The sequence below is a fragment of the Zerene cesonia genome, unplaced genomic scaffold (genome assembly GCF_012273895.1).
Source record: "Zerene cesonia ecotype Mississippi unplaced genomic scaffold, Zerene_cesonia_1.1 Zces_u001, whole genome shotgun sequence".
NCBI classification, from domain to species: Eukaryota; Metazoa; Arthropoda; class Insecta; order Lepidoptera; family Pieridae; genus Zerene; species Zerene cesonia.
The window spans coordinates 3,015,280-3,042,828 of NW_024045131.1; the positions used below are offsets into that span (position 1 = coordinate 3,015,280).

Here is a 27,549-nt window from a genome sequence, read left to right on the forward strand (position 1 = left end):
CTTATATCGTTCTAGATAGGTCACCTGGTGGTTCAAATGACCCGTAATTTTTTCTATATGGGCCTGTAGTCTAATATATGAATATTGGATCATCTGTTTCGTGTATAGTTCATGACGTTGTTTGTCTCACAAGTCTTTTATTGTTCAATTATTTATTTATCATCACTATTTGATCGCAACAATAAGCATTGTTTACGAATTACGATAAACACATTTTACAATAGCTTTTGTGGCCAACGTGTAATCGATAACCTCCACCTAAATTCTGGCAAATTTACTTTCAATGTATCATGACATCCATAAATTGTTTGCCAAATTGCATGCTAGCCGCTCGCCCGGCTCTGTCCGGGTTGATTCGGGATGAAAAACAAAATATAGCCTTTAACACTCTCGGGTAACGTGCCTATCTATTGATAAAATAATTTTTACAGTCGGTTCAGTAGTTCCAGAGATTATTCCCATACGTCACAAACGTATATAATACTAGCTGCTCCTCGCGGTTTCACCCGCATAAGTCTGTATTCCGTAGGAATATCGGGATAAAAAGCTTATATGCTTATATGCTACTCCAGTTATTCAGCTATCTACGTACCAAGTTTCACTGCAATCGGTTCAACAGTTTTCGTGTGAAAGAGTAACAAACATACACACATCCATACAAACTTTCGCATATATAATATCAGTAGGATAGGATAGTAAGACTAGTGCGTACATATACTACTTAATAACCCGGCTTTACGTGTGGTATACTTTTCCTCCATATGAACCTTCCTTGTGCCTTAATAAACACTTTAAACATTTGGCGAAGTTGGTCAAATTGTACTCGAGTTTTCGCTTAGCAATATATTTGGAGATTCATCCTCATTGTTTGTCCGCGATATACTCCTAAACTACTCAACTGATTTTAATCTAATTTCCACACCATGTGCTGTTTGATCCAACTTAAAAGATAGGACAGTTTATATTTTTCAATTACGCTAAATGACTACCAGAACGGAGCCGGGGAGTACATCTAGTGCATATAGTTTTTGGACCGCCTCCTTGGTACAGTGGTTAACGCGTAAGCGTAGAACCGAGGGGTCAAGGGTTCAATTCCCGGTGGGGACGCACAAAAAAATAATGTCTCGGTCTGGCAGGACACAGAAGGCTGATCACCTACTTGTCCGTAAAGAAAATAGATCAGTGAAACAGTATTCATCTGTCCCATACCCCATACTAGGGGACACGGGATTTCACTTTATATAGTTTTCAGTTAGTAGGCTTTTAGATAGATAGATAGATAAAAAGTTTATTAAAAGAACACATTAAATACATGACAATTACAAAATAAGACGATTAAAGAAAAATTAACATAGAGTGGAAAAGGACGGAGACAAATGTGCACTGTGTTCTTAAAAAGGGTCTTGGCTCAGCTTAAATGTCAGAGTCAATGGGACCCTGACGCTGATATTCTGCCAACACCATACCTTTTGAGTTCATGTACTAATTGTTGAAAAATTCCAGGTAAGAACGGGTCCGGGGCTACGGAGACCAAGCATTGGCAGGACATGATAACCAAGCCTCGCCAGACCATCGTCCAGTGGCACCGCCTGAAGCCGGAGTAATCTGTTGCGATCTCTTTAACCACACGTTATCTATTACGTCATAAGACTGAACGGTTAATGGGGAATTATATGAATTTCCGATGCGCTTTTTCGATACAGCCGGAGTGGGTGTGCCAAATGACAATATTACGTTCTCTTCTCTGCTTGTTTCTTCATTCGATTTCTGTTTGATTTGAGATAATGTTTGGTGTTCAAATGTTTTTTTGGTTAGGTGCAAAGGCAATGACATTAGTCTAGTAATTCGATTCGATTCGATTTGTTAAATGAGTGTTTTATTAGTTTTCTGCTTTTTTGGTATGAATAGGAAATTGGTAGAGAAGTAGATAAAGTGATATTGTGTTTCTAATGAAAGGAAGATATAACTACTTTTGATAATATAACCATCTGTAATCAATCAGTTAAATAGATATCAAATCTGCCCCATACCCCACTGCGGGACAGGGGGATTTCTATCACAGCAGAATATCACAATGTATTGCGTATTTATTTATGTTGTGTTTTTCGCGGGAATATGAAAATAATATTATATATTACCCTTAACGCATATTTTTCTTTAAACTTTACTTTTTGTGACAAACACAGAATTATCATCACAAATTGATATTTTTCACCTGAACAGCAATTGAAAAATAACGGTATTGATTTGGTATTGAAGCTCTAACGTTATAGATATCTATCAGATATCGTAACGTTTTCGGTATTGGTTTCTTTATAATTTCATTTAAAGTATTTTTTTTAATTTCTTTAAATTATTTTACTAAAATTAAGAATACTTCGAGTTAGCAACGTAGTAACTAGCAGGGTCAGTCTTAATACGTGTTTTCTCGTAGAGTTTTGTAATAATATTATTGAAAAGATATTTATTGTTCAATCGTAAATCACACGAATCGACATTTTTGGATGCGTTTATTTCTATAACACATTTGCCACATCCATTTCAAAGTTTTCGTCTTTCATGATCATGACTAGCTAGTGCTGTGCGTCAAAAGAGGTTTTATATATTTCGTTATAAAAAAAATAACATTAAAAATGTTTGTAGTTTCACCTGCACGGCACTTCATTGCTATGACCTAAATCTCTCTTACATCTTTAAGAGCTGCATATTTAAAAACATTGTTGGTAATATAAATACCTTATTTAGTTTTTCCATTTTATTTAATACTCAAAGGGCGTTATGCATATGGCAATACTAAACAAAAATCTGTAAATGGCCATGCCTTGTTTTTAAAAATGTAGCTCTTTCAATGAATTATTTTTATCATTAATGTATAAATCTTCTTTTCAAACACATTTAATGATAAAAATAATTAAAATCTATCTACTTGTCACACTGTCTACATAAATTGACGTTATTAGTGTTGGAGAGTCAATGTTAAATTATGGTTAGAATTATGTATTTAATATGATTATTGTTATTGTAGATAATAAATTAAAAGTCGTTCGAATCGCACAAAATGAGTAGATGTCATGTTGACGTTTTGAAAAATAATAATATTAGAAACGTCATTATCATTGTATAATAGTTTATGCTCGGTTGCTCAAAATGTTTTTTATTTCACGAAATTGTAGTGTGGTATCATCGAACTGTCAGAAAATGGAAGCGAAGTTTAGTTGAAACGTATTGATCAATTGTTAATGATCCAGTCTTTCTTAATTTAACTAAAGCGAGATATGTTACTTATATAACAATAAGAATGAATCGACAACAATATTTTGACATTTCTGTTTCGCTTTTCGTGAAGATACAGACAATACAGACATTTGACATTTGTGTATATTACAATGGAATATTTAGACTGTGGTCCATGGAATATTTAGTTAAATTCTCATAATTACGTAAAATTTTAAATTGAATTTAGCAAATTTGGCGAAATATTCTGAAATTATTGTCATGTATAAGTTATGTATGCATACATGATGACATACCATAAGCAATTTTGTCTCGCTCTAGTGAATTATGTTACTGCATGATAAAAAGAGATGGCATTACATGGAAATAAGAAGATGGCTGTAGATAATGCAGACTGGCAGTTTTTTACTGTTATTTACTTGAATTAACATATTTTTTTTATTTATTGCATTATAGTTTTAACGCGGTCGTTTGTTAGTTAAATTAGTATCATAGAAAGCGACCGTATGTGATGTTTAGTTCTTACATAACATAAATTTGTAAATAATAAAATCGAAAAACAGTACGTAGGTATCGTTAAATAAAATGTGATAACGAATATATCCGAAACGATATCCAAATAACGGTTATTCAAAAATAACTGTTTCGTTACTGTTATTCGCATCGTAATCTATTAGCGACCAACAGACATATTGTTTTTCAGTTATAATATAAATTAATGTTTATAATAGTGAGATATTTAAGCTTGTTGTTAATCGATCATTCCATTTAGTTATCATCGATGTTGATGAAAGTCATATGAAGGTCATATTGTATACATTTGTAAAAGTTTTATAGTGTTGTACCCGGTGACACGGAGTTATTCCTAATTTACGAGTCATTTTAATATATTTTATAACGCTAGCCTTAAATCCTCTAACCTTATTTTTTAGTTGTATAGCATTGACATGCTTTATAAATGAGAAATTTTGAAAGAATAGAAAAAAAATTGATTTATGCCTAGCCTCTCGGCCACCCGTGATTCCGCCACAGTTATCGAATTTTCTCTAAGCTAATAAACAGTAGCATCAGAGATTGGTGAACGACCTGGAGAGCAGCTGACATAACCACTGCGGATGGGTGGTCGCTTATTTCTATGCTGAGGAGGCATTAAACTATCGATTTATTTTATTAATTAATCGTCAATTAAATACAACCCTTATTAATCAACTTTGTTATTTATTTGAAAACTAATATAGCAGAAAAATTTTCTATTATTCAAATAAACCTACAATAAATGTGTCCTAGGATATTATTTCATACAATAAACATACAATGACTTAAAAATTAGGGAAGACTCCGTATTTACGTAGTTTTAAGATACCTTAAAGTAGATTGTTGTTACACTTAGACATTAGACAGACTTGGTGTATGTGATCTTACTGGTGTTAATAGAAAAATACACTTTTATCGCGACCGCCATTGCAACTATTTATTATAAAAAAGTTTGGAAATAACAACATGTATATCATATTAGTATAAACCATAGAAATTGTGATGTTTGAAGCTAACAATCCTTCCTACTACTAATATTATAAATGCGAAAGTTTATAAGGATGTGTGTGTGTGTTTGTTGCTCTTTCACGCAAAAACTACTGAACCGATTGCAATGAAATTTGGTACGTAGACAGCTGGACAACTGGAATAACATATAGGCAAGTTTTTATCCCGATATTCCTACGGGATACGGACTTACGCGGGTGAAACCGCGGGGCGCAGCTAGTTTCCAATAAATGCGTTTCTTATAAGATCGCTTTACGATATTTGTAATTATGTTAAATTAAAAACATCTTCGAAGCGCTCGTCCCGGCTTCCCTGTTTTATCCCAAGGGAACATTTAATCGGAATAAAAAGTATCCTAAGCCAGTCAGCTCATACCCTGTCTGTATACCAAATTTCATCAAAATCCGCTTAGGAATTTCAGAGCGATTGACGGATAAACATTCAAACAATCAAACTTTCACATTCATAATATTAGTGTGAATGATTATTTCTCATGATATACAATGGAGTAATACATAGTTAATTCAAGGCCATGCTTGCTTAAAAGATATTAATGCCCGCACATCGTCGAAAGTTTAACTTAGTTGAGATAAATCATAGAAAGTCTATTAAAATATTGCCGTGAACATTAAATGACATCCATCGCACGAATTCATGAGTGAAAGGCGATCAATTTACTTCAAATATCTCGCATCAAAAATGCTTTTTAGTCACGTTCACAGTTACTGTAACTATATATAATACTAGCTGTTCGCCCTGGCTTTGCTCGGGGTACATATATAGCCTATGTCACTCAGCGAAGTTGCAGCTTACTAATGGTGAAAGAATTTTTAAAATCGGTCCAGTAGTTATTGAGTTTATCCATTACAAACAAACAAACAAAAATTATTCCTCTACATAATATTAGTGTAGATATATTAAACATGAAAGAAAAAAATCCTTAAAGTTTGCAAAAGTGTATTTGTTTGTCTTTTTTCACTTGACAACAGAGTGATTTTATGGCATGATTTTGTGATAAGGTAGGAAGCTTGAACAAGAGCTACTTCTTAACGCGGTATTCCTTTAGGAATTTCCTTGTTCCGGGCAAAACCGCAGTCAGAAAGCTAGTTAAATTTGTAGGCAGCATAAGAATAAGTTTCTAATGTTTTTATATATGTCTTATATATATGTCTTATATATATATGTCTTATATTTTATGATATGAAATAATCTAATTTTTCCTTGTTCAACTAATTTAGACCAATGACATAATAATCACTCTTTTAATTGTAACCAACCACAATTGGTTTCACGATTTAAATTAATACATTAAGTACATTTGGAAAACTACAGAAAACGTTTAATATTATGATTTAAATAATTACTTCATATTAACAAACCATTATATAGTATAATAAATTACCATTATGACAAATATTTATAACTGTCACATGGGGACGAAACCCCATATCGGTATCAATAACGGTATTTACATAGCTACATCGGTATCAAATAAATTGTTTTTCAACCGAAATTCCATTAGAATTTATAAATGTTCTCGAACTTTCATTTGTTTTTAACTAACGCTTCATACCAATGCATCAAAGACAACTTGCACAAAAAGGCGATTTTTCTTTATTTTAGTTGTTTTCTTAAAAAAAAAATAAAAAATAGTTGCATTGGCGAAACGAAATAGTTAATCGTGACTATAGCCGAGTTTCGGTTATGTATTGCCAATCACATAATTAGTGATCGTTGGATCTAGTTTCTACATTAAGAAGCCTGACGGCGATTACGTCACCGCGGACAAATTCTAGATATATACGTCTCTGTCTATTATATAAAGTTAGATACAGATAGCAGTATTTCTTGTTATTCAATGCAGTCTGTCACTAGTTTGGATTTAGGGCAGACGAATGAGTTTTCGGAGTCTAGCATCGACTCATTAGATAATTTAGTAGTAAATGCTATATTTTTTACTCTCGGATTTATGAAGTTTTTAAGGCCCTTTCGGATAGAGAATGCTTTTTCATTATTTTTGCTATGCATTTTGGGAGATGTTATTTTTTGTCTGTGTACGCTGTCGCTTAGTGGTAATTCATGGGCATATCTCGTCTAGAAATTTAAAAATTATGTAAGTAAAATCGAAAGGTCAAAATGAGAGGAATTAATCTATAAATGTACATAAATAGGTATACTTCTTTGTCATTTTCATTACACCATACTTCCGGTGATACTACCTCCTTGGTTTTATACCTTTTTATAGCACAAAAATATAAAACTTTTTTTTTCATTATTTGAATTAGTCACATATCACGTAAGGTCAATGATGATTATACGGTGTTTTTTTCTTTTTTATTATCAGTCGGTAAGACGACTTTTTTGGAGGACCCAAGTTGATTTTCGTTTGGGAAAGTATATATTTTGTAAAAATATATGGTAATTAACATAAACATGGTATATTTTTGTTTTGTACAAAGTTATTAGCACAAAAACATATTTTAATAATAAAAGCTCATACAAATATTAACTTTGTCATAATATTTTTTATAAACGTCAGAACCACAACACAATTGTCAAACTTCGCGCGCTTTTCATGACGCATCTTTGACGTTTGACAGCTCGTAAAGAATATTCGAAACCAGCTCAAACTCGTAATCGCATTTGGTGTCTATTTTGTGCAATATTAAATGTTAAAATTAGAAGAATTGTGATTTTAACACTATAGTTGATTATTTATTCGTATATCTAGTTAAAATAAAATTTATTATATATGTAATACGTAAGTGATCAATGTTTAGCGATAGTTGGAAATGTTAAAAATGTATTTATATAGAGTGTTAATGTTTCGCTTTAAAGTTTCATTTATATTGTCTCTGCCTATTATATCGATACCTGTACGAAGTAAATAGCAAGTATAACCCTCCTTTTTCTCGGTAACGTGGCTAATACCCGATTCGAATTTCAATATGTTATAATAAAGAGAGAGTTTCAGACCTATCACTAAAATACATAAAATTAAATTTTGCCTTTTGTGATTTGTGTTTTATGAAATAATCAAATAAGTTAGTCATATAAAAGGCAGAAACAATAAGCAGAGTATTCTTTCTATTAACAGTGAATTAGAATTTTATTTGTTATAATTAATTTACACATGTATCTAAAGATAAATGTTCGTATAATACAAGTATATAAGTGTTGACAATTATGATATATTCTGTAAAATTATATGCGATTCATTATTCTGAAATAAACTATTGAGTTAAATGTGTTTTTATTTTCTCCAACCAATTTTCCTATCATCACGAAAATGCAAACTTAAAAATAGGGACAAAATGTTCTGTCCCCTTTTAATATTGAAACATTGGAATAGGGGAAATAAGGGCAGCGGGTTCGATTTTCCGACATTAATGTTTATAAGCAATTCAAAGCAACTGGCCTTAAAACTTCAAAATACCCTCAATTTTTTTGTTATGGTAATTTTGTTTATTTTTATATACTAATATTGTAAAATACGCGAAATTTATACGTCTGACGCATATTAGTATTAAGTCAATTGAATTAACTTATTAAAAAGCATCAATCAAAGAATTATAATCAATGAAAAAAATGTTTTATAAATGCTATAAAGAAATAAAAGACATATTAGAAATTTTGTATTTTTTATTGAATAACTTTTCTATTAATATCAATATCACAAACATTATCTTATAATAGGCAGGTATTCAAGTAAAAAAGCCGATGAACTTCTAAAAAAACAAACACAAAAATGTATAACAATTAACATTTTGTCACAGTTTTTTGAATGGACAGGAAGTGTGGCGTTTGGTTCACAACAATGGTCGCCTATTGTATATTATCAAATAGAAACTAGAAAGCCCAAACGTATCATTTCAATGGAAAGTTAATGCTGGCAATGTTACCACAATTTAAAATAGAATTCTATTCATCGAAACGCCTGTTTAAGGAACCGGATATAGACGTTGAAAATTGACGTTCTTTTTTTATCTGTAACTAAAAGCGTCTAAATTCGGCTCGCAAAAATTCGTTCCCGCCACAGATTACTAATGAGCTGTCATGGTTGCCGCGCTCTACCATAGACTAAATCTTTATTTCTAATTTTTTTTTTTAATAATTTAAGATTTCTTCTCCTCCTCCTTCTTCTCGTCTTCTGGGGGAGGTGTTGGGAGTTCAGGGTACTCTAACTTGACTCCATCCTCGCAAGTGAAGATCGGACAACAGCCAGGGAAGGGAGCTGTCTTGTTTGTCTTCTCTGCAAATAATATTTATGGTTTACAATCATGTATCAGAAAATTTGTAACCATTTATTCAGTCATATTTAGATATTTTAATCTTCCCTATACCCCAATATAAATAAATATTTCAAAATATGTAATTACGATAGGATAAATTTTAATAAATCTAAATGTCACACAAGTCGCAATTGTAGGTATTCTTTGACGATCAAAATAGCAAATTTAAGTTTAAAGGCGTTATAATGATCCTTATCAAATTATTGATATTATTAACAACTAAATACATAAATAAAACAAATAAATAAAAAGTTCCATCTCATTTTATAAGCCTTTCTATTATTTTGCAGTGTTAATATAAAAAATGAATTTACCAGTATCAAGCTTGCACTTGGGGTTGGCGATTGGGAGAGGTCCACAGTCCTCCACCAGCTCCAACAGCCTAGGGGGCTGGTCTTCGCTGATGACGCAAGTGCTGCGGCCACAGAATGGCGCCAAGTCCCATGAGTTGCCTGGCTCGACGGTGGCACAGCGGGTAGACGCGAAGCAAACACCGGGGAAGTCTGTGGGCAATAGATTATAGAATTATACATAAAGTTGTTTTTTTATAGCGATAATATGGATAGATAAGTTATAGGCCTTTGATTTAAAATGGCGAGTGTATGGTAGAGCATAGAGTTGATATTCTATTTTGTCTGTGGCAAAAATGAATAACATTTTTTAATTTTTTTATTGATCCATTCATAATTAATTATATGTAATAATCATATCACGTTTACTCTTTACCAACTTTCATCCGCTATTTTATCCCCTTGGGGGTAGAATTTATCAAAATGCCTATGTCATTACATCTATCTGCATGCCAAATTTCAGGCGATCCATCCAGTGGTTTGGGATGTACGTTGATAAATCACTATGTCAGTCAGTCAGACACCTTTGAGTTTATATTTATTGATTAACGTTATATGTTAATGTATTCTATATATAAGATTAATTTTATTCAGACATTTGACTCCAAAACACAACAATGTAATGAACAATAAGTTATCCGATCTGAGATCTTTAGACCGGTCGGCCATGGTCTAGATTTAAAGTTCAGTCTGCGAATGTACTAAACTAAATCACACGGTTCTAGTAATAATCGTTATTTATTACCTACGCGATTTTATTAGCATAGTCGTATAAAAGTATATCATGTTTTATAGTATATTACTTTAAACTTATAAAATCTTTTTGATTATTTAATGTTTCTTACGGAAAAGATATATAAAAATGTTGACTCAGTAGCATACCATGGGGAGAGAAGAGGGTATAAGAAAGGGGGCCTGTATACATTTCAGATACAGCCTGCTTGGTTGGTCGTTGCTACGGTTAGGCAAAAAGACGCGGGTCCGAAAGAAAAGACCGCTTCGTGATAATTTTTTTTCTATTTAACAAAAATCTCAATAAAGACCTGCTAACACAATAAAAACAGCACAGGAGTACATAGCTATTTCAGAATGCAGAACAGTCAATTCCACAGTGTCACGTGCATTTGCTATGTTATTAAAACCAATGGGATTTTCTCATTCAAAATCAAACAATGCGTAATGTACAATGAACACACAGTTATGCGTAATTGTCGAATTAGCATTGTTCGAAGTGGGTCAAAGAACTAGACCTAATTGATAGAATGGCTATCAATGGACAATAAATGCTGATGTGTTTTTCATCATAGATACGTATATGGGATAATTAGGAAATATGTCACAATCGGATACGGTTTAATCTATAGGATGATTATCTTAATATATTTAAATTACGTGTCACGTTGTTTGTCCGCGATGGACTCCTAAACCATTCAACCGATTTCAATCAAATTTGTGCACCATGTTTGATCCAACTTAAAAGATAGGATGTTCATATTATTTCATTTACGATAAGTGACGGAGCCGGGGCGTGCAGCTAGTATTATTATAAAACCGGAGACGAAACATACGAAAACGTATATATTATTCATCCGTCATGTCTAAAATATCAAATAGAGGTTAATTTTTTGGTGAAATAAATAAATGGCGAAATACATCGAAAGCAGTGAAAAATTTGGCAGACGACGCGGGCAAAGTCAAGCGGATAGCTTGTTTATTAAAAATGACTGGTTACGCAATATGCTGGGGCGCGTCCAGGCTACCTAGTTTGTGACATCTAGACACTCAACTTTCACTTGAAGTTAGCGTTATATAAACTTAACGCTAACCGTAATGGTTAAGTTATAAGTTAGTTAACTCGTTTAGCTTTTAATGACGTGTATGATCTGTTTTTAATAATATCACAGTCAGCAATGGAGCTGGTGGGACGCCTGATGGTAAGCGCTACCACCGCCCATGAACATTTAGAGAGGCATAAGGTCCATTGCAGACCTTACGCCTCTACAAATGGATTGCCGACTTTAAATTGGGAAGGAATTAACTGGGAAGGGTAAGAAAAAGGACGTGGGCCTACGGCCCTCGTTCACCTGATGGTAAGCGATCACCACCGCCTATGAATATTCGCAGAGGCACTACCTTTGCGAATGTTCATGGGCACTGCCCGCTTTTAAGGGAAAAGGGATTAGTGAAGGATAGACGACTGGAAAGAGGGAATGAACTGGGAAGTGTAAGGCAAAGGTAACGGGCCTCCGGCAACTTATAGGCTATAATTTTTATATATAAACGAAGTTGCGGGCAGATCTTGTTAACAATATGTTATTTATTTGTGTTAGGAATTTTAGTTGTTAGTATACATTCGGACAATATCCATTGTGAAATATATATACATATGCTATTTAATAAAACTTACTATCAAAATATGCATTGTATATAGGCTATTGTCAAATATCATATTATATATCTATTTGTCACGCCGTCACGTTTAAAGCGGCGGTCCAATTTAGATGAAGTTATTATAACGCTGACTTTCTTAGATTTATATAATATAACTACAGTCTTAGATTTATATAATATAACTTCCTTCGGGTACAGTCTTGGGTACTGTACCCGAAGGGTAAAATGGTAAAGTTTACGTAGATTTAAAAAAACAAGAAAAAAAAGAAAGAGTAGCAAACATCCATTCATCCATACGCACATCCTTTCGCGTTTATAATATTAGTAGTATGTAAAATTTTCTAGTATACAAGTTTTTAATGGACTTGTATAATTAACAATTCAAATAGATTTTACAACTTGTATAATAATAGATGCTTTAAATGCATTAAATAATTATCAATTTATAATACGCTGTCTAGCATATAGCCATTAAGATTATGTTAATTTTATAATATTGGGAAATCAATTACCTATCGTTACCGACATTATTAATGTCAAAGTGTTATTGTTTATCTTGTCAAAGTGTTATTGTTTATCTGTTATTAATTGCTAAAAACATAGAACATTATTACTGTTGTGCTTAAAAGTACAGATTTTTTGTACGTTTGATGCATTGTTGACATTTTATTCGAAAGTATTTAATAATTAATAAATGTCAATCGAATGAAGTGAATGTTATAAACATTATCGTTTCCGCTTCCACATACGTATATCCTTGTTTTTAAGCGGGAAATTCCATTAAGGTTGTTCACGGTTCTTTTTTTTTGTTTTTTTTTTATTTGTTTAATTATTGGATGAAAATAAACATTATGTTATCTTTTCTACAAAAAAGTGGTTACTAAATGACGTAAGTGAAAAAAAAAAAGAAAACAACCCTCATCAATGAAGCATTGACAATGCTTCTTCGTTTTTTTGGAACGTCGTTTAAAAGCGACCATAAAGAGTTACATAATGCTGTCATCACGTATTTGAAATGCTAATGTCGGTGACATCGGAGATCGCGCCAAGTTAAACTACTTTCCAATCACTACGTAAAGAGACACGCAGTAACGCAACAATTTGTAAATCTTTTAACGAACATTAAAAAAAAAAAAAAAAACACAACATTGACTCTAAAGCTTTTTCTGTTCTCCACTCACGTCGAACAAAGGCGATGATACTTACGATTCCATTGTTGCAACATTCAAAACGGACAGTGGACGAATGGAGCCGATTATTTTTTACATGCAACCTACTTTCATTAGATTCTAGAACCGTCCAAGGCTATATGAGAGTGTCATATAATTATGTATGAGTCATTTTTCTTAGCATATACCTGTTTCATTTAAAGGACACCAGGAAGTAATCTAAATAAAGGTTTATTTATGTTGCTATTATAAATGTCAATTGTTAATATTATCGCATTGTCTTTCATACAGTGAGTCTTAATATGATTAACATATTTAAATTATTGTCTTCAAAAAAATATCACCAACGTTCCTGAGGGAGGTTTCTCTCCAGATTCTAGAATTTTCTATATCCGGCACAAAAAACTCACGTCATGTGTTGGTAACGCACGGAGTTATCGATTAATAAAACAAACAAAAAAAAAATCGAATTGAATCTTTCGTTTTTGGAACGTCGCTTGAAAAGCATGGATGAAATTGTTATGCTCATTTCGATATAATTTCTTAGATAATGCAGCTTCTGGCAATCTGCATTTTCAGCTTTTAACATGGCCTTCAAACTTTTAGGAAAAGTATCAGCTGTTCATAAAATTTCGGATTTTTTCATATCATTTATTTATTTACATATCTGTATAATTTGTTTTTAATTGCTATATATCGATGTTTATTAATACGTATTAGATTGCATTTAAATTTGATTTTAAGCATCTTGGAAGAACCCAACAATAATGTAACCACTAAAAGAATTCCAAAACATCAATTTCAAGGTTTTTACACACAATAACCACTCCATGCCATTAAGAACAATTAAAATGTTATTTACTGTAATCGGATAAAAAGGTATAATGCATGCAATTTGATTTCCCAACGGATACCATCCAGCTGGTTACTAGTTACCACATATCCGTAGATTGCGAAAAAGTACCACATTAGACATAAATACGAGTTTTTACTTGCTGTATATGGCAATACTGTCATTTTAAATTATTGCATTATGTATAACTACGTCGTGAGAGGTTTTATTATGAAATCATATCACTGAGCTACTTAGCAAGTTATACAAAATCGCTGTGAATGGACTATTAACAGACTATTAGATACAGATTAAAATTAAAATCAGGTCTCTCAAAATGCTTCCGTTTTTAAAAATGGAAGCTTTGGCATCGCTTACATTCGCGGTTCGAGACAAAATAAAAAAGTCGAATGTTCATACAGCCGAAGACGCCATAAAACTTAACTTTAAGTTATGATATGAAATGTTTTTCTACAAGATCCGTGTTCCTAATAATTAGGAAATATATTGAAAACAGAATTACATCAGCAATAATTAACGTTCCCCAGCGACTCAGCGATGTGTCAGGGACCCAATACCATAACTGGCGCATTAATATTTAATCTGTCGATATTATTACAACATTTGAAATAACAAATTCAAATAATAATTGATTGTATCATATACTTGGTTTATGACAAAATTTGTAACAGTCACTTTTGCATAATTTCATTTAATTGGTCAGTATTTAACCGTACTGTGTAAGCTCCGTGAAAGTCTGTATTTAGTAATCGTGAAAGGTTTTTTGAAAGTGCACGATCTCACACTAGGATATTAGGTCATCGAACAAGACCTAACCTTTTATGTTGTATTATAGTCTTCAGGTTAAACGTGATTCATGAACTGATAGGAGCATAATATTATTAATACTAGAGGTCCGCCTGGCTTCGCCCGTGGTACGTATTATGACCTGTGGTAATCAGGGAGGGTACAGATTCAATGGTGGAAGAATCGGTCCAGTTAACGTAATATGCCTATGATTAAAATTATTTAATTTAATATAAAAATAACTATATACATTTAAAATATTAAAATATCGTAGTTTTTATAAGAGCGCAGTTCCATATATACAATTTAATTAAGCATGGTGTAGTTACTCTAAATTATTCAATGTTTTATGTAGTTAATTATCTGTAATTGTAACTAAAATTCAAATGAATCACAGATAATTAATTAATACGTTCATACGACAGTGCTTATTTCGACTCTATGTCGACACATAAGTAAATTATGATAGATAAGCGAAAATTATATTATGTATTGAATATATAAATTTTCGAGCATAAAAAAAGACAAAGCTATGCGTACCTACGTTCTATTAAAGAAAATAATTATATCCGACCTCCATGCCTAAGACCTCTTTGATGGTCGTACTCCGCCGTGCGTAAAATGTAGCATTGTTTTTTTCTTAAAAAATAAACTATGTTTATATTGTTATGTATTATTGAAATAGTTTTGACTGTTTGAAGAATTTATACACTATAAAGATAATAGCATAAAATTTAGTAAAACTTTTATGCTATCTATATATCTTTTTTCTTTGTTTTTAAGCTGTGCTCATCCAAGATTCTGTATAGAAAAGTTAGAATATTTTTTGTCTGTACATAAATATATTTACACAAGTTAATAAAAATATGTCGATATCTTTATGTATTCCAGGTTCATTGTATATCTATATCAGCTGTTTATTCTATATTAATTTTAAATTAATCCGGGCAATAAACGATTTTTTTTCTTCTTATAATAATACTACTGGTCCACCCCACTTAACCTGTGGAATATTTTTTCCCTCCATAAGAACCTTTCAAGCTTTTTTTAAGCACAGCTGTGTTTAAAAAAAGCCGAATCGGACGACCCATTCTCGAGCGTACGCTTAGCAACACATTTGACGATTAATACATATAAATTATGAGATATATATTGTATTCGTTTCATAATTAATTATGGCTGACTATTAAGACCAAGGTCAAGGCTAAAAATAACTGAAATATATTGATTACTATATTAAAACTATTTCATAAAAAATCTCGTCAATTAAATAATTAATTAGTTTGAAACGATTTCATAACTGTTTCGAATAATTATTTTTTACGGTTGAAACATTATCAGAGATAAGTATTATTAATTTATCTATATGATCTATACTTATATAATAAAGAGGAAAGATTTGTGTTTTTATAGTTATGTTTGTAATGATTTCATATACAAATTTCAGGACCGATTTCAAAAATTCTTTCACCATTAGAAAGCTGTAATCATTGAGTGACATAGGCTATATGACCAAGAACGAAGCCGAGGCGAATAGCTAGTACAATATATAATGTATATTATAGTGTTTTAATATATTAATGAATGGGTCTATGTTATCTATTAATAAAATAATGATTTATGTGTTTCATACATAAGTACGTTTCTCTTAAAAACAAACTCAAAAAAAAAAACTGCATTAATTATAAAGAAAATCCGTAAAACCACTTTCTATTTCTCCCGCGTTTTTACATCACTTCAAATATCGATTACCGCTAAAAAACCGATATTTACGTAAGATTCGCTAAAATTATAACATCGTTCCGGTTTTTGGACCTGATTTTTAATAAACCAGTACGTCAGGTTACCGGTTTGTTTTATAATAATGTCATTGTTAAATGATTTATGTTATTTTAACACGTTTGTACCCAATTTTGTTGCAAAATTAATAATAAATTATTCACTTTCGGGTTTGTAGAAGTATTATACATATATTCTATGTATCATTAATTTAATTTTGATTCTACAATTATGATTAGAAAATACAGTATTCATTAAAAAAAGATCATGAAATAACCTATATTTGAAAATTTATGTAACATAAATAATAGACTATAAAAATATATGTTCTCATTTCGACACTATCCATTATTGTTTTAGTGTTTTTTTTATATAGTAATTTATTTAAGTAATCTAAAAAAAAAAACAAATTAAAAAAGAAAAAACGGAACCGACACTAAACATAACGCAATAATTCTGGAATAATTATAAAAACCATCTCGTATTACAAAATAAGTGCATAGCTAATTAATCGTAATACTAATTCAGCTGCACGCAATATGCAAATATAAAGTAATTATAATTACTTCACACACCAATTATTTATCTAGATTTCTCTATTAACTAGTAACTATGTAATATCTATCTGTAGACAGTTCAAAGACAAATAAAAAAAACTGGAATGTGAAGCTTTTTTCGAAGATTTGGCTTTTATATAAAGAATTAAAAAAAAACTAGCTGTCACGAACAACTTATATGATACATATACAATAATATATATAAGTATAATTTTATACATGGAATTAAAAAAAATGGCTCTACTTTATTTTCGATTCAAAAACCTTTTTCAGATTCAGTTTTAAATGCCAAATCTAAACCATGAATTGAAAATTAATGAGTTATTTTAAAATACTTTTATAAATTAGAATCTATTGCAGAAACTTAATTATTTCAGCATCGTCTAATACCGGCTCCGAAAATGTATTTTTATCGTCCTTTTTAAATTAATTATATAAGTCACCCAATTCAACATAAATATAAATTAAAACATACCTCTAAGAACATCAGCAGGGATCAACCGCCTAAAAGTCTTAGCTCCGTCATCTTCTTTTTTCTCTTCAGCGGCAAAAGCCAGAGCGAATACAGCCAAAACAATGAGGTACTTCATTTTAACACCTTACGAGTGCCACGCTTTCGAAAAAAAAAAGAAAAAAAATTCAAAATTCGCGCGCTCTTAGTTTGACAGCTCCGCGTCAGGCGACAACTGAGTTGCGCGCTCACCTTTCGCTTCGTTTTATTGGAAGTTTACAGGCGGGGAGTGAATGGAATCAAAATGGCGGATCCAACAGGGTATTATTTTTATTTACTGATGTCTCAGGGTTGGCATTGTTGCAAAATTCAGTGTTTTTTCCATTGTTGTTGATATGGGCTTAATAACGCATCGTAAGTATGATGCATAAATCTTTTTTGGTCGGCTTGTAGTGGGTCAAACCGATCTTAGCGGGGATCTTTCTAGAAGCTTTGATGTAATGTGTTATATTGACTGAATGTAATCATGACTGTTATGGATTGGTAGAGGCAAACAGCTAGGTTCGCTGTTACGAATTAGAATCGGGAAATCGATAGATTAAATGTTGTAAACATATTTAATTTTTTATATTTTTGGAAAATGCACTTACCCGACATAGATTTAAAAGTGAAGAGTAAAATACAACTTTGTCATTATAACAAAAGACCTTTGTTAAAGAAATAATTGAGGTGGTTAAATGTTATACATATTTATGCTAACTTTGCGAAAGTCAGTAAGAAAAAGGTTCAGCTTTTTCGCTTGCTTGTTCGTTTCACCCGCCCCATTTTATATCGATAATACGAATCCTAAATAGTATACTTACAGAACTATACTAAAATTATTGCTATATATTAAAGGTATATTAAATAAAAGAGTTATATAAAGGCTAATAAACTTCTCAAAAGTGTTTTCTTGTGTTTGATTTTACGTGAGTATTAAATACAGAAATTAAACATGGATCCAGTTTTCCAGCGACCGTTTTATATGCACTTTTTATCCCGTAGGAATATCGGGATAAAAAGTTGCCTATATGTTATTCCAGTTCCAGTCCAGTCCAGCTGTCTACGTACCAAATTTCATTGCAATCGGTTCAGTAGTTTTTGCGTGAAAGAGTAACAAACACACATTCTTACAAACTTTCGCATTTATAATATTAGTAGGAAGTAGGATAGGATATATAATATCCTTAAAGTCTTTCTTTTCGTAAAATATATACTCGATACATGATTAACTCAAGTAGTCACGCTACTTTTTGAAAATAATTTCACATACATAGGTAGTGATATTTTTTGTATGTTTGAGTTATTCTATGTAGACTGTTTTTCAGAGCAGTGCAAAGAAATTCTACGAAATAAGAAACTATAGTCATCATCATCATCAGCCCATATACATTCCCAATGCTGGGACACAGGCCTCCTATGAGGATTCAGGCCATAATCCACCACGCTGGCCAAGTGCGGGTTGGCAGATGTCACATGTCGTCGAACTTTTGATTCTCGGACATGCCGGTTTCCTCACAATGTTTTCCTTCACCGTTTTAAGCAGTGGTGATGTTATTCAGATGTGCAGATAAATTGAAAAATCAATTTATTTCCTGCACGCTCGTCCGGTCTTGAACCCCGACTTATCGATTTTGAAGTCCGAGCTGCTCACCACTGAGCCACCACTGCTTAAGAAACTATAGTATTATATTATATTTGATACCAGTTTCAGTACAAAACAGACGTCTTACAACAAAAAAACAAATGTTGAAGTTTGATAGTAACAGTAGTAGATAGGTTAGCTTGAGTTACACACGAACGTTCTGAGTTTGAGTTGAAGCATTAACATTTATGGCTGAATCGGACACAAAATGAGTAGACAACCTTTAAAGCTGATATGCCCATAAGTGTGTTAAGGAAATGGGCTTATAGGAAATAGTACATATGAACAGATTCAACGGGCGTTCACCGAAAGTTCCAGTTATGTAGAGTTAATAAAGATATCATATCAGATAGCTGATCCGCTGTTCTGCCTTATTCTTATCATTTAGGGGTATAAAAAATAATTGTTAACTGATTTTCAGGCCTGTCGGTATGCACAAAGAATTTGATAAAAATCGGTCCAGCCGAATCGAAGATTTTAATTAACATTGTGACAGAAAAATCCTACTAATATTATAAATGCGAAAGTTTGTAAGGTGGTGTGTGCGTTTGTTGCTCTTTCACGCAAAATCTACTGAACCGATTGCAATGAAATTTGGTACGTTGACAGCTGGACAACTGGAATAACATATAGGCAACTTTTTATCCCGATATTCCTACGGGATACGGGATACGGGCTTACGCGGGTGAAACCGCGGGGCACAGCTAGTTTTGTGTATATAGAGATTGTATTTTCAACCGACGTGCCAAAAAAGGTGGTACACACTTCACAGGACTGTCTTTTTCTTAGCTTTATTGTCCGAGCTCTCTGTGTTTCGATCGACGTGATTTTTGTGTTTGATAAGAAATAGTTGACATTTGTTTCCATTTCAGAGTTTGGAATCATTATTTATATTGTATTGGGCAAAGGAGATAGTCGGTCACCATTAATGTAAGGCTCAAGAAGGGTAATGAAAAGGATACTGAGGAGTTTTTGCGTAAAAGAGTAACAAACACACACACATCTTTACAAACTTTCGCATTTATAATATTAGTAGGATTAGTAGGATTTGGCATCAATCTTAACTCCGTGGCGTGTTTATTCTTGGGATCATAATTATTGCACTGCTTGTGACAAATTGCTTCAAAACTTTCACAGATGCGTCAGCAAAAAAGACGAATTTTTTTTTTAAATTTATATTAATTTCAAATTGAAATATTTTTGAAGTGAAACTTCTTGAGAATCGTTGTGATTTCGAACCTGATGCAACGGAAAAAACGACAGGTAAGAGACACAAATGAGTGAGAAATATGCGAACTACGATTTACTGAAGTTTCACTTGTATCGTGTGTAAATCGCACACAAATCTTTTTTTTTATTCTTTCCGTCTGTCCTTTTGTCGGTCAGTACGGTATACATCGCATGAACATAACATATAAACAATACGTCCATGATATCTCGTGAACCTTAATACTTAGACAATATTATGAGACTGTCTGTAGAAACTGCTTTCCGAACCAGTGGTTAATATAAAAGTGTTATGACGATTCAAAAGTGCTTCTTTATGAATTATTATTGAATAAATAAATGTTTGAGTTCTAGAAGTAAATGAAGAAAGAGGGAGATAAATACATAAACTTTACATCCCAAAATGTACTGCCAGTTCTAGAAAATAAATTCAATACAATTCAATTCATTATTTGTAATAGGAAATAAATTCGTTTCAACAATAATTTATTCACATTTTAAATCATAAATATTTTAACCAAATAGTACTTACAAGGTAATGCCACCTTTCAATAAAATATCAGATCCTTTCACTTGTCGTATTGTTTCATCGAAAAACGAATGCACACATTCAAAACTTAAAAAGAATAAAAGTTTAGACACACGGATGGATGGATGGATGGACTATCTGCGCCCCGCGGTTTCACCCGTGTAATAAATGTTTATAATATTGTCTTTAATAAATAAGCAACTGATCAATTGAACATAATGCAGAGACATTATTTTTTTGTTCTTTTAGTTTAATGAAAAAAGTTTGTCTGCTGACGCTACAGGTCCTTTCTCTTCTTCAACGTCATTGATTGGCTGATAAGTGAACGCTTACCAAATCTTGTTAGTATTTTATTTATAAATGGAGTAATTTATTGTTTATTTAAATGTCTTGTACTGTAGTTAAATACAATAGGTCAACCCATGTCAAAGTATTCTGTGTAAATTATTAATATAGCCCAATAACTATGTCATAGTTTTCTGTTATCTGTGGTCATAGTATAAAGCAAATTCACTATTCGCGTCTGTCACTATGTATGAATGTGTGTATGTATGCTGAGATCTTTCAAACTAGACAACGAATTTTGATGGTTTTTAAATAGATAGAGTAATTTAAGAGGAAGGTATATACGTATAAAAACTATTCAACTTCTCCCAATTTCGCGTCCGAAGACACAGGCAAAAGCTAGATAATATTGAATGCAAATCATCATCATCATCATCTGCCCATATATTTTCCCACTGCTGGGACACAGGCCTCCTATGAGGGTTTAGGTCATAATCCACCACGCTGGCCAAGTGCTGGTTGGCAGATGTCACATGTAATCGAAATTTGATTATCAGAAATGCCGGTTTTTTTCGATGTTTTCCTTAACCTCTTTACATATGTAGCTGTATATGTATATGTATGTTTAGCTGTAAGGTTGTGGAACTCACTCCCTATCAACATAAGGAAAGCTCCATCCATCAACTCCTTCAAGTATCTTGTCAAAAAACATTTTCTTCACAACAATTAATTTGTATCTATTTCATTTTCTCTTACCTTACTTACTTTTATTTATTATATATATTTTTTTCTTCATCTTTTTCCTTTATATATATTGTTATGTATATAATTATGTGTGTGTATTGTTTGTATACTTGTTATATATATATTTATATTTGCATTTTTCACTTTCGTTTGCACCTTTTATAATGCTATTGCTATGCTCCATTGCATTCTACATTCCAAATCTTTCTCTTTCTTTTTTCCCTTTTTTCTTCAAACTTTTCCTAAACCCCCAGGTTGCCTGGAAGACATCGCTTCTTAGCGATAAGACCGCCGTTTTGTACCGCGTTTTCTTTATTTTGAATATTTTTTGTTTTTATTTTGTTTTTGTGTGTGCAATAAAGTGTTTTATTATTATTATTATATGTATCTCAGAGTATTATATAGCATCGTGAAGTTACATCTGTCAAATAAATTGATTAGGAAATCGCCCTAAACAATCTCATATCATATTTACATTGTGTCGTCATGCGATGGCCGAGTTAATTTATTTATTTATAACATAAAGAATTTTTTAAAGACATTGATGTAATCTCTAGATGTTAGGTTAATTAATTAGATGGTCGCGGACGTATATTGACTTCATCAACCAGCTCCCGTGTCCCCTTCACCGAAGCGGCTAAACTAAACGGAGAAACAGTGGGGTTTTAGTCGGTAGGAATCCGACATAACCCACGGTTCCTTCTCCGAGGCCGTGGGTATCTATCAAGACCTCCCAAGTCACAAAAGGTCCCTAAAATAAGGACTAAATAAATTATTAAACGACTCAACACATGGATCTTACAAATGTTAACGGTGGTCGAACTGCGGTGCGAGACTAGCCCGTGGTATACATGAGTTTTTGAAATCAGACCAGCAATTTCTGAAAACGTTACAAACATACAAATACACCAAAGTTATCTTTTTATCATAGTATAGACATTCTTTCCAGAATTACGTGAAGAAACGCATAGAAAAAAATTATATTAAAAAAAATATAATTCATCAATTTATATGCGAACGGTACATGTTATAATCCTTTCTCTCCATTTATCGTCTCTGATTGTCTGATATGGCAAACACTTGCCAAATTTAAAAGTGTACATTGCCACTTTGAAAGTGTTCTGGGATCTATAGTAATAATATAAAGATGAAGAGTTTGTGTGTTTGGACGCGCTAATCTCAGGAACTGTGTGTATAATTTCAAAAATTGTTTTACCGTTGTTTATCTGTGTCATCTTTGAGTGGTACCGCGGCGTCAAAAGTAGCCTATACACTAATCCAGACTATAATCTCTCTCTATACCAAATTTAATACAGATACGATAAGCTGTTTTCGCGTGAAAGAGTATCAAACATCCATCCATACTTACAAAATTTTGCCTTTATATTAGTAGGTTCGATTAAGTCTAGAGATAAAAAGAACAAATTTCATATCAATGTACACGTTATCCTACTAGTCTTACTAATATTATAAATGCGAAAGTTTGTAAGGATGTGTGTGTGTTTGTTACTCTTTCACGCAAAGACTACTGAACCGATTGCAATGAAATTTGGCACGTAGACAGCTGAACAACTGGAATAACATATAGGCAACTTTCTATCCCGATATTCCTACGAGATAAGGACTTACGTGGGTGATACCGCGGGGCGCAGCTAGTATTATACATATATATGTGACTATATCATACATTGGAGGTTGTTTCGTGAGCCAAACTATATCAAAGGCCACTGCAGTCTGCACATAGCTACGTATATAAAGAGAAAGGAGAGCTGAGTGCGCTGTGCACTCCAAAATACATGAGTAAACGACCGTAATATTATCTGTATTTACGTAAGTAATGCGATTCAACTAAGCATAGGAAAGTCAATGACCGTTAGGTGTCATCATGATCAGCCCATATATGTTCCCACTGCTGGGGCACAGGCTTTCTATGAGGGTTCAGGTCATAATCCACCACGCTGGCCAAATGTGTTGGTAGATGTCACATGTCGTCGAACTTTTGATTCTTGGACATGCCGGTTTCCTCATGATGTTTTTCTTCACCGTTTCGAGCAGTGGTGATGTTATCCACATGTGCAGATAAATTGAAAAATCTGTTTATTTATAGTATTTTCTTGTGTTTGATTTTACGCGAGTATAATATATAGATATAGAGTCTCCCCGTGACCACGCTCGCCGTAAAGTGTTCGAAACGTCGGGTTAATAATATAATGAACAAATCGCGTTAAAAATCCGTTAAAAAGTTTTTAATTTCTAAATCTATTTATTACTTACGCGCCCGCCCAGTCTCGAACCACCGACTTATCGATTTTGAAGTCTGAGGAGAAGGTCTGAGAAGGTCTGAGGACCTCGTTGTGACGTGGTGAGCCACGTTACGTGTCAATTGCGTGTCAAATTTGAAAAATATTTAGAAATCTTTTTCGCATTTCAATAACGATTTTTTTTTCATTATTTCATAAATTGAATTACTATATATGACGTCACAAAATGGCGCAGAATCTATCCTATTCTTAGTTGAATCACATAGTATCATGTACATAAATATTTTTGTGTATTACGAGACATGTTCAATATGTTATTACTTAATGAATGCGTTATATACAATGAATTAATATTCATATTATATCTGTATTATATATGTAAGTTTATATGCATTATACAGTTCAAGTTGTGGATGCAATCATATTTATTTATTGTGAAAGAAAACTGCAATAAATATAATATTTTTATTATTTATGCTTCTAGACATAATATTCTATATGTGTATTTGATTATAATCATTAAAGTGTACAAAAAATAATACAATAAAAATCGGAGTTAAGAGAAATATTTTAATGCCTTCCCCTTTAGCATATACGAGGCGGCAAAATATAATAGCCAATGAAAATATTATTAAGTTTATTGTATGACTAAGTAGTTGTAAAGGACTTTGTTTCACTGAGTAACATTAATTCAACGACCATCATTCAATGTCTTCTGGAATACAATAATTGGGTCTATCCAAAATCTCCATAAATGTTATTTTCAAACTGGCTGAACAGTATTCTCTTTTAAATGTAAGAAAATATAGATCTAAATTCGAATACATTTTCTTTTGATGAATTTTTATAATTTATTTTAAAAGCTGGCAATTCTCAAGTGATTTCAAATAAATTTTACTCCAGATCTGATGAGTTCTATTTAAATTATTCTTTACGATGCGTACTTAATAAAAAATTACCCATTCTTCAGTTTTTCTTAACAGCGATAAAAAAAATTCGACGGGATATTCCAATTATTTTACTGCAATAGTATCATCGTTAAAATGTACATATATAACCATTTTATTAATATGGGTTTCTGTATTTCTTTGGGTAACAACTAAAAACAAAAAAAAAAACAAATTAAACATAATTCAGTAATAAATATATTTGTTTCATGAAATTGTTAGTGATTATTTTTATGTGTTAGCAAAGAATTTGAATATACAATTTTCCGATGTTAAAAATTAAAATATGAAACCAACGCTTCCTTTTTTAAAAATTTACCGTACAATTTTATCTAATTATTTATCGTTCAAATCGCGTAAAAAATTTTGCAGTCATTAATGTCTAAAATTTAACAGTATGCGAAGAACGACCTTGAGACTAACTAACTAACGACTAATTGTAACTAAAATTAAACAGTTAAGAAATAAATCAATTCACTTCGACCGCGATGTAATTAAAGTTCTGTTTCCTTAAAAAGTCGTTATTCTAACAACGTTAATAAAGCATGTGTTCAATGCTAATTGTTTAATACAGATTTAAAATTATTTTGCAGTATTTTGCGGGCTTTATCGAAAGACTAAAAATTGTATGCCTTATGTTCTTTTGAACCGACTTCATAAAAAGGAGGAGGTTTTCAAATCGACTGCATTTAGGAGAGAAAGAAGAACATAGATTTTTTTAAGGATAGCAGGATAACACATAGGACCCTAGACATAGCATAGTCAGAGCGGTTAAATAGGCTGGTGGTTCGCCTAAGCGATCTCTTACTCTTTCAACTTTCAAGTGAAAATAACTTAATAACTTATTTAAACGATACTTCCGTTTAAAATCCGTTAAAAAGTTTAAAATTTCTAAATGTGTTATACTCGCGTAAAATCGAATACAAGTAGATACTTCACAGTTGCCATAGTAACTCATATGTTATATAAACTGCTTTGCCCGCTGGCTTGTCCGTTGTTGACTCTGCACAGCACAACTAATTTTAACATATTGGTTTAAAGTAAGATTTTTCACAAACAATTTTTATAATATAACGTTCAAAAGGTAAAAAATAAATTGGCCACAAGCCAGAGACCATAGAGTAAAAAAAGAACAAAAAAAAACTACCTTATCACGAAAACAATTACCAACATAAGAAAACATTGAAACTGGAGCACGCTATAAAACCTCTTTGTCATACAATTAATACGCTAATGTTAAATCCTTCGGAGTTGACCTAGAAACAGTAAAAAAAATCTAACGCTCGCAACCTAATCAACCATGAAAGTTAAACTGGTGAACCAACCACGCTTATTCATTGATTTGTATTCAATAGACCTAAAACCAGTACGAGCATATCCATATATATGTAACAGTCAACACCCGTTGACGGCAAAATCTGTTTTGACAGAATTTTGTAGTAGTGTTTAGTAGTAACGAGTTTTTACTAAACCCACAGATAGCATATTCCTATAACATTTAAAACGAGGGGCTTAATTTACGCCAGAAAGCTTTATAAATAGCCAATTAGAAAACTATTTTTCTTATTTAATACAGATTAAAAGCTTCTGTGTACTCACTGTACTGTGTTCTGATAACAGTGTGGATATCGAATTTTAAAATTTGATAAACGTAATAAATCCAGCCTAGCTGCGGCAGTGTACTTGGTGACTGGAAAGAAGGAGTGGACTGGGAAAGGTGAGGAAAGGAGGCCCTCCGGCTCTCTCACTCACCGTACGAAACACAATAGCATGCTATTATTTCACGCCGGTTTACTGTGGGGGTGTGGTACTACCCCGGTGCGAGCTGGCCCAATTGTGCCGTTGTGGTCTTTAAGAATAATGTAGAGAAATAACTTAAGTAATTGACAATTTATAAGAAAGGGCTTTAATAATATAAGTTTTCGATTCACAATTTAACATGTATTTCATATGTCTATTGTAAATAATAAATGAATAACGTAATTAATTTAAATAGATGTCGTTACGTCAGCGCAGGTTATAAAAGGCTATAAGGTCATGGGAAATTAAATGTGGGTACAGATAAATTCCGAAAACAATTGTTTTAAGTTCACTGAATTTTCTTTGTTATTCTAATGGCGCGCATGTATACTAGCTTCCGCCTGCGACGTCGTTTGTTTCATAAAATGAAATATCTGCTGGTTTTTACGCTTATCTTTACATCTGTATGCTTGTATGTAAGCGACATCCTTAGACTAGATTTGTACCCACTTTTAATACACATGGACAGATCTAATTCCAACTACTTACACTTATAATTATTTATTAAACTTAGATTATTTATAATAGAAACCTTGACCGCTTTCAAAGTCTCAGAAATAGTCCAAACTTAAATGGGACATAGAAATACTCGTGGAATTCAAATTAAAAAGAATCATAAAAATCTCTTCACCAGTAAAAAGATATGATAATGATAAAAAACGACATCA

The 27,549-nt window shown here is 32.3% G+C and overlaps 2 protein-coding genes across 8 annotated transcripts in view; one reads left to right on the forward strand and one right to left on the reverse strand.

Annotated features, from left to right (window-relative positions):
* LOC119838154 (synaptotagmin-7) overlaps positions 1-4,106 on the forward strand; it is a 323,559-nt gene extending 319,453 nt beyond the window's left edge. For all 7 annotated transcript variants that reach the window (XM_038363989.1, XM_038363988.1, XM_038363991.1 and 4 more), the window contains one exon: positions 1,504-4,106. In XM_038363989.1, coding sequence (XP_038219917.1) covers positions 1,504-1,604 — 101 coding nt within the window. In that variant the 3' untranslated portion in view covers positions 1,605-4,106. The remainder of the gene's footprint in view (positions 1-1,503) is intronic.
* A 4,294-nt stretch (positions 4,107-8,400) lies between these two features.
* LOC119838229 lies at positions 8,401-17,670 on the reverse strand. Its single transcript, XM_038364081.1, has 3 exons — positions 17,429-17,670; positions 9,383-9,571; positions 8,401-9,028 (listed from the first exon to the last, which is right to left on the reverse strand). The coding sequence occupies exons 1-3, from the start codon at positions 17,541-17,543 to the stop codon at positions 8,892-8,894; spliced, it is 441 nt and encodes a 146-aa protein (XP_038220009.1). The 5' UTR covers positions 17,544-17,670; the 3' UTR covers positions 8,401-8,891.
* Positions 17,671-27,549: the final 9,879 nt, after the last annotated feature.